Here is an 8,987-nt window from a genome sequence, read left to right on the forward strand (position 1 = left end):
TAATCGTCAAGGAACTTACATGATTGTTCCTTCTTTACGTAAAGAAGCTAAAATGTGATGTGTACATAAAACAGGCATACAACAATGGACAAAATCACTGCAAGCTCAGACCTCAGATTCTGAAGCACTTGGCACTTTGAAATAAATTGCATGCCAAGGTTAACCCATTTATACATTCCTCTTGCTAAGCAATGTTAGAGCATTGATTTGATTGGTAGTTTCAATTCTAATGCTTTTCTTGTATCCACCAGGGAAAGCAACTTTGCCAATTTTAAAGCCTCGTGTATGTTATGTTCTTCTACAAGTTAATTCCTGCTTCTTCCAGTGCAGCTGCCATTGAAGCCGACGCCTCTTCAAGGGTCGGCTTCTTTTCAACTGTGTTGAAGGCCTCGAGAATATCTCCTCCTTCCCATTCATCATAGTCTTCCATCCCAATACCGCATTCCAGCCCGGCATTTACCTGCTTAAAAATGAAATGTTATTCATACTAAAATACAATAGCAATGTTATTCATGATAAATAGAGTTCAACCTTCCACTCCATTTCATGGAATTGCCGAGAGAGTCAGAAATGTATTTAGAATAAATAAAAGGTTCATGCATCCCACTGAAAAGTGTCCAATAATGTAATCATCACCTTTCATAAGGGGAAAAAGAAACAGAAAAACAATTATAGATATCCGATGATCAACGGTATGAACCTCTGTGAAGTCTTTAGTCCTAAGCAGTTATTACATTTTTGGGCCAGTAATTCCTTTCACACGCCTGAACGCATAAGATGTGATTTGAGATCAAATCCGAAATGCAGGTCCAGAAAAGCATGACATAGAAACCATGACTAACTAAATGCACAGCTTACAAATATTGATAAACACATTAACACCAAAAATTTGACCCACTGTCAGAAAACAGAACTATACTGGTTCAAATTCATACCTCTTTCACAATTTCCTTAACTCGTCTCAGGGAATCCAGAACACCAACATGGACCATCTTTTTATTTCGAATCAGCTTAATGCCACAGCCTTTCACTAATTTCCCATCCATTACCATGCATCCAGCAACACGACCACTGCCACTGCTAAATACAGCCCGGACTTCTGCTGAACCAATTGTTTTTTGTTCCTATCAATAGACATGCAACTCTCAAGCGCAAATCTTTAATAATAAAAAATTCAGAGGTCAAAGAAACAGCACATGCTCCCTAGTCAATAAGGTTCATGGTTTAAATCCATATTTAACTACAATGATAATCACTATGAATAACTCATGGGAGGAGTTCGATGCGAATAAATAGGGGCAAACAATATCTCTTTGTTGGTAGCAATGAATGGCTTATTGCATCATGGGTTTTGAAGAGATCAGAAGCATGCAACCTTCCCCTTGAATTGAAAGGAGGCTGTTTCTAACTTTCTATGATTTGAACCTGTGATCTGCCAAGATAGAATGATGTAATCTTACCGTTGCACCAAGGCACACTTTCACTTCCATCCCAAAACTAAAAGAGGTGGAAAAATCAAAGAGAGAGAGATCAACATATGAGAATTGGATGCATATGCTTCATGGACACTTCATTTTCAATGGAAGACATTTGTGAGAAATGTTGTAAAGCAGTAACAGAGTAAAATTAGCATGCTAATAAGGCGGCATGCTAAACAAGCGTGTCAAAACAAGGAAGGAAAAGAAAAAGAAAATATCAATAAACAGAGTCACTACTAAGTCAGTAAATAAGTCCTCAGTCTTCACACATGGAACGTAATAGAAACACTTATTTAGATTGTTCCTGTATTATGTTCAAAGGAGCTAAGAAACATTCACAAAAATGGTATTTCCGATGCAAGAAAAGTCAGTCTACACCATATTTGACAGCTTCCCTTCTCCCATAACTCGCAATCCAAAACACCTCAAAAGGAACACACCACAACTTTGGAAAACTTTTGATGCAGCAAAAGTTAAAAAGTTACTATCCAAACTATGCACCCAGTTCCATGTAATAGAACAAGATATTCATTAGATCTGCTATAAACATTACCAAAGGCTGCCCAAGAATATTAAAAAGAAAAATGAGGATGTAGAAAATAATGCTTTTGAATTAACCTCAACAGGCTCCAGAAGTCCTTCCATTGCATTTCGTACATCTTCAATGAGATCATAGATAACTCTATATAGCCGAATCTCAACACCTTTGTTTTCTGCATAGCTCTTGACAGAACCTGGTGCCTTGACATTAAATCCTAAAATTATAGCCTCACTAGCAATGGCAAGATCAACATCACTGGTGCTTACATCTCCTGTTGCTTGCAAGAGGAACTTCAAGGTGACATTATCTTGGGGGAGCACCTGTAAGGCTTGTCTGACAGCTTCAATAGATCCCTAGTTATAATCAGGAAATTTTAGTTTCTTTGCAGATAGTATACCTTGCTTATGATCTGATTTAATATATTTTGCTAATAACTCAGTGCAACAAAACATAAGTTCACAGGCATTAGCATGCATATGTGTGCAAATGTAGTTATCATCACTGTGAAGCAACAAAGGTCCCAACTAGTTTGGGATTCAGGCTTAGTTGGTGTTATTGTGAAGCAACAAATGCAGTGCTGAAAATTTCATTCCCCTTCAAAAGATTTTGGATCAAATTTGCTGAAATTTAATCCAAAATCCAAAGATCAATATATGTTTGTTATAGACAATTCAAAACTCCGCTAAGTGAAGTAGTTTACATAAATTTATAAAACTTAATTCGTTAACTATATTTAAAGAATTTTGTCTTATTAGTTGTTTTGTGAATGTATTATGAATGCAAATGTTTAATTTTGCATGCATTCATATTTGGTGAATCTCCAAACTTGTCAGTTAAAAGATAATTTTAAATTTCACCCGAGTGGAGCGGCATTTGTATAGATCTGTCCAAAAATCTTTTCATCATATGAACATAAGATTCTACAATCAGGATTTGATAACGATCCCATGCAGAGACAAACTAAAAGCTAGCATATTGCATAAAAGCCAAGCCATGTTTAGCTGAACAAGAAAATGACACAAGGACTCCTTTTTTTCAGTGTTATAAGCTGTAACAAATATACATACCTGAACATCAACTTTCATTATGATATTTAACTGATGTAAGTCTAGTCCAGAAAGCTTTCCAGATGAAACAGCCCATGCTAAGGAAGAAAGTGTAACCTTTCCATCCCCAGCCTTAGCCGATATACGGTCATTTCGCAATAATTCTGCACGTGCTTCAGCCTTTTCACGTGCAATATCAAGGGAGGCAACAACCTCAAATTCATCACCAGCAATTGGTACATTACTCGATCCAATAACCTACAGTTGAGAGTAAAAGATTTTTTTTAAGGTAAGTTTGGAAGAGCCATACAAGTCAACCAATTTGAAAACCAAGGAAACAACTTCAATAGAAGGCATCATTTTACCCATTTCCTCGATTTTTAATTTTAAAATATTTTGTATGATACTGAACAGAGAACCATTTTAGTAGATTTATTAACTGAGTATAATAAATCATATTATCAAGAGATAAAAATAATACAAAAGAAATTTGAAAAAACCACAGCAACATTAAAGTGATAAAATTTAGTGATTCAGTTGACTATCAAGCACAAAGGAATAACAAGAAAAACAAAAACAACAAAGATGATTGGAATGGAGCATGAACCCTCTGGAATCTTAAATCTGTTAAAACTTTCCAAACTAGGGGGTCTTTTTTGAAAATAAAAGTGCATAACTACACTTCTGATTATTTCAATTTAATATTGTCAGCATTGCAATGTTCTGATTTACCACAGATCATCAAATCATACTGAAGAGGTTCTCCTACAAACATGCTACCCTTCAAATGCGAGTAAAGATGATAAAAATTAATAAACAAACCTGCACAGGAATAGATGGTCCGGCTTCATCAACTGGATTTCCACTATCATCAAATAAAGCTCGCACCTGACAACATAAATTCTCCAAGAATGGTTAACATTTCAAAATTAAGCATTTAGATTGTGTAAAGCTGTAAAGAAAGTGTCAGGCGTTTCAAATTCCAACTAACCAACCTTGCCAAAGGCTTCTCCACAAACCACTACATCGCCACTTTTAAGTGTGCCATTCTGCACAATAAATGTAGCTACTGGTCCTTTAGATTTATGAAGACCTGCCTCTATAACTGTACCCTTTGCATTTCTATGAGGATTAGCCTTCAACTCCTGTAACTGAAACAATCAGGCATAGGCCAGAACACAAAGATGGTGAGTAACTAATAAGCAAGACAGACTAAATTCCCTTAAACTACACTAAAGCATTTCTAGGACATACCACTCCACAAAGATCATGAAATAACAAAATAAGAAGACCCCAAGATGAGACCTCAAAACGATGACAATCCAATGGCAAGTTCACTGCTATATTAGCCATAGCATCAGCACAAGAACTACTCTCCCTTCATCTATGTGCCTATTTTTAAACACACTGTACATCCTTTTAATTCTTGGGAATCTCTAAGAAGCATTCACTCAGAATCCTACTGCATCTATAAGCATTGTTGTAAACGAACCAAACTGTTCGCAAACTGCTCAAAGCTCGGCTTGATAAAAGTTCAGCTTGGTTCGGCTCGTTTAGAAAATGAGTCAAGCTCGAACTCAATTTTTAGACTCGTTTAATAAACAAATCGGGCTTGAGCTTAGTAGTATTCAGCTTGTTAAGACTTGCGAACCGGCTCATTTACAAGCTCATGAGTGAACTCGTAAAATAAGCTTGTAAACAGACTCATTTATAAAAATATTTATATTAATTATTGTATTTCATTATATTATAAATATTTATTATTTTATTTAGCAATGTTCTAAAAATAATATATTGTTTAAAATTATGATATAATCAATATATAAAATGTATTTATTAAATATAGTTATTTGTAATTTAAATTTACATTTTATCTGAGAGCTAATCAAAATTACGTAATTTGAACTTCATATCTATAAACCTAAAACTCACTTTGTAAATGAGTCGAGCCACTTGATGCTCAATTCAATAAAAAGCTCGGTTTGAATTGGCTCGTTTACAGCTCATTTTCTAAACAAGCCAAACTTGACCATATAGATATTTGGCTCGAGTGTGACACAAGTTGAGCTCGAGTTCGAAAAAATTTTGACGAACCAAGCCTGAACTCTTTAAAGCTCGACTTGGTTCGGTCCGTTTATGCCCCTATCTAGGAAATTTGTTGCTCCAAGTACATATCTCTGTGCACACGTATATTTCTGAATGTCCTTTTGCTGCTCTATTCATTAAATCAGATAGTTAATTCAAAAAACAGTACAAGCCCACATGGAAAATTTCAAGAGACAATTATAAGATATCATACTTAGACAAAAGGTTATTCTTTCCATACTACAGCCAGAAACTAGTAGTAAAAATTCCTATCTATAATGTCTTGCTTACGGGCCAGTATGGACGCAAGAGAGATAAGTCTCACAAATATCAAAAATATATTAGGTCCAAGAATCCATATTTCACAACAAAACAGCTAGCAGACTTGAATTATTTGTTGCATATTGCAAGAAAAACACCAACATCAACTAGCCAGCAGCCAATTAAATTTAACTGACCTCAGCGACTAGCATAACAGTTTCTAATAAATCATCTATGTTATCTCCCCTGAGAGCACTGATCTGTTAAGAGGAGATAGCAGAATATAAGATTCATCCAAAAAAGTATAAAGCACAAAAGATAAATGCAATAAAGATAAACAAGTTAGAAAAAACACCTGGACCATTGGGATGTTACCACCCCAGTCTTCTGGCATGAGACCAACTGAAGAAAGATCTTGCATGACTCTTTCTGGATTAGCTCCATCTTTATCTATCTGGTGGGGAAGAAATCATTTCCATGGAGAGTTAGCAAGTCCTCATGCCAGTACCAGTTAAACCATATGCATTTTCAAGTGCAAAAAAGTAGTTGGCATACCTTATTTATAGCGATTACAATAGGAACTCCAGCTGCTTTGGCATGAGCTATGGCCTCATTTGTCTGTGGACGAATCCCATCATCGGCAGCCACCACAATAATTGCAATATCAGTCACCTTTGCTCCACGAGCTCTCATTGCTCCAAATGCCTACAGGAGCAGATGATAAAGATATCATCTAAAGGCAAGGAAGTACAGACTCATTACAGCAGAGTTGATTATATAAAACACATAAGAAGTTATCAATTGCTTAAACAATGATAATGCACACTAGATATAAGTTATCAAGTCTTTTTACCCATTTTGCAAGGAAAATAAGATTTGCAGCTTACCTCATGGCCAGGAGTATCAAGAAAAACACAAGGTTGTAACTTCCCATCAACAGGTATCAGAACTGTATATGCTCCAATTCCTTGTGTAATCCCACCAGCTTCTGAAGAAGCAACCTGTAAATACCTAGCTGTCAGGATTCAGTTGAATTATCTATATGTCATGCTAGAACTGACCACATATAGCTTCAAAAATCAATTAACCCAATATCAAGCTCAAGAATGATGGATGTTTTACTGGACTTCATTCTATATTACGCCATAAAATTTTATCACAAAAGGGAGAATAGCCTAGAAAAGTTAGAAGTTCAAATTTATTCACGGGCAATTGGGCATCAAGGGGAAAACAATTCAAAAATTAGTATCAAGATTATGAAGTTTCCACATACCCTGCTTTTACGAATGTAATCCAATAGAGTCGTCTGCCATGCAAATAAACACAGAACAGGTATTAGCAAAGTCTTCAAAAATATAAATTTTTTTCCTTGCATATTCAAATTAAAACCAAGGATGAAGAGGGAGGAAAAAGAAGAAGAAGATAGAGAATGCTTATAGACCTTGCCATGATCCACATGCCCCATTATAGTAAGGACAGGAGGCCTCTCTTCCAGTTTGTCCAGATCATCTTCATCAAGAATTTCCTTTTTTCTTGCCATTTCTTCATATCCAACAGGATCAGCATCTATGACCTCCACATCATACTCCTTGCATACCATCTTTACCATATCCTTGCCCAGAGTTTGCACCCCATCAGGTCTAATCCCCATTGAGTACAGATACCCAAGAATTTCACCTTCACTGATGGCCAAGTTGTAGGCTAATTCCTCAATCAACATACCTTTTTCCCCAACTTCTAAAATTTCTACTTTGACTGGAGCTGCCTCTTTGGCAGCCTGGAGTCTAGCAGCCTTTCGGCTAGCTTTACTCCATTTCCTCCCTTTCCTTGCAGTAGCTGCACCTGGAATAGGGACATTGAGCTCCGATGTCTCCTCATCAGGAATCTCAACATCATCATCAACAATTCGTCTCCTTGGCCCTCCAGGTGAAACACTTTTCTTTCTGTCTTTGAACTTTCCAGGGGCAGGGCCCTTTGCTGGTTTTGTGGGGGCTAAAACTGCCTGAGCAATTAGAGGATCAACAACTGATTTTTTGCGGGCAAATTTGTCAACTAAAATTGGCTGCCGTCCATTACTTTTTGTGGCACCCAAATCAGATTCATCACCAACTAGTGGATTTCGAGCTGCCCCCATATCCTTCAAGATAACAGGTTTTTTCATAATAGAAGGAGGAGCTACAGAAGGCTTAGCCTGTAACTTAGGTTGAGGTCTCAGGGGTAGCTGCACAGGCCTTGAAGGAACGCTACGTTGAGATTCTAGCTTTGTCCCTTCCCCTGTTATAGGTCCTTCTTTCACAGCCTTATTATTAGTCTTAGGAACTTCCATGACAACTTTTTGCACATTTGCCACAGTGTCCCCTTTCCTCCACACACTCTTCAAAGTTTTAGTTTTGCGAAAAGCCGCTGAATTCCCAGATTTAGCAACTCTCGAGTTAGCACCCACGTTAGATGGTGAGATTTTATTTACATTTCCATTATCTTTCCTAGCAGTGCTAGGAGTTTCAAGCTTTTCAGCCTTTTCCAACACCTCCCCAATAGACTCAATCACCTCATATCTTTCTCGTTCATCATCAGAATCCCTCGAAGGGTCCAACTCAACGGAGCTCATACCTAAAGGGGATTCACCTTTAAAGTCTAGAGAAGATTTCAATACAGGCTTTGAAGCAGGCTTAATTAAGATTTCGCTATCCGCATCACCATTACTGCTTGCTCTAAATGAATTATTAGAATCAAAAGACACCACATTTCCTTGCTCAGTAATGAAATCTGTGGTAGTGACTGAATATTTACAGACACAATGCCATCTCTTGGCACTCCGTTCAGAAAAAGAAACTCTCCTAACAAGTGAAGAAGAAGAAGAAGAAGAAGAAGAAGAAGAAGATTCCGATGAACTAGTGGTGGCTGCCGCCACATTAACGCTTCCTAAGCTAATCAAGGAAGCCAGAGACGGCATGCTTCCTACAAGAACCACCATGGAACCCATCAAAATAGAGCTCTAAAGAGAATTTAATTTTACCTCCACAACTTCATCTGCCCAATAATTGTGAGAATTCGACAAATCAATCGAAACAAATAGTAATGTTAATAGCACTTAACTCTCTTCTCATGCAAATTTGGGGAATTCTGAGAGAGAGAGAGAGAGAGAGACTTTGCGACTGGAAAGAAGGGGAAGATATATTTGGTGGTGACGGACAAAGCCAAAAACGGGCATTTGTGTGGCAGCTTTCTGCCCATTAAATTTTTCCAACTGATAAGGCTTCAAAGATTTTCATGGATTTTTATACATTTATTATTCTAATTTTTGCCTTGCATTAATTTTTTTTTTTCACTTTTTAATAAAAAAAAAAACTTAAATGAGTTTAATCAACAGTTTGTCATTTAAAAAGTTTACCTTTTGACAATTAAAATTTTCAAATTTTAGATAATGTCATGTAAAAGATATAACTAATTTAGAATATTTATATTAAATAAAAATGGATGAAAATAAGTGTTTGCTGAGAGTCCAGTATAAGAATTAGTACAACAATCACGTTTTTACCGCTAAATTATATCCATTACATTGAAATTATTATATAT

At 36.5% G+C, this 8,987-nt stretch overlaps 1 protein-coding gene across 1 annotated transcript; it reads right to left on the reverse strand.

The window, feature by feature from the left end:
• LOC131179267 (translation initiation factor IF-2, chloroplastic-like) lies at positions 1–8,615 on the reverse strand. Its single transcript, XM_058145587.1, has 12 exons — positions 6,853–8,615; positions 6,685–6,717; positions 6,299–6,412; positions 5,967–6,116; positions 5,767–5,865; positions 5,609–5,671; positions 4,061–4,216; positions 3,888–3,953; positions 3,087–3,323; positions 2,097–2,372; positions 936–1,124; positions 1–460 (listed from the first exon to the last, which is right to left on the reverse strand). Exons 1-12 carry the CDS (start codon positions 8,392–8,394, stop codon positions 299–301), a joined length of 3,087 nt encoding a protein of 1,028 aa, XP_058001570.1. The 5' UTR covers positions 8,395–8,615; the 3' UTR covers positions 1–298.
• Between the last annotated feature and the right edge of the window lie 372 nt (positions 8,616–8,987).

The sequence above is a fragment of the Hevea brasiliensis genome, chromosome 4 (assembly GCF_030052815.1).
Source record: "Hevea brasiliensis isolate MT/VB/25A 57/8 chromosome 4, ASM3005281v1, whole genome shotgun sequence".
Lineage (NCBI taxonomy): Eukaryota > Viridiplantae > Streptophyta > Magnoliopsida > Malpighiales > Euphorbiaceae > Hevea > Hevea brasiliensis.

Excerpts from the sequence above, each read along its gene's own strand:
- LOC131179267 (XM_058145587.1), bottom strand. The coding sequence starts at position 8,394 with ATGGGTTCCATGGTGGTTCTTGTAGGAAGCATGCCGTCTCTGGCTTCC. Across the intron at positions 4,217-5,608 it reads CTGTTATGCTAGTCGCTGAG|TTACAGGAGTTGAAGGCTAA; the intron begins GTCAGTTAAATT and ends TGATTGTTTCAG. Across the intron at positions 3,954-4,060 it reads GTGGAGAAGCCTTTGGCAAG|GTGCGAGCTTTATTTGATGA; the intron begins GTTGGTTAGTTG and ends TTATGTTGTCAG.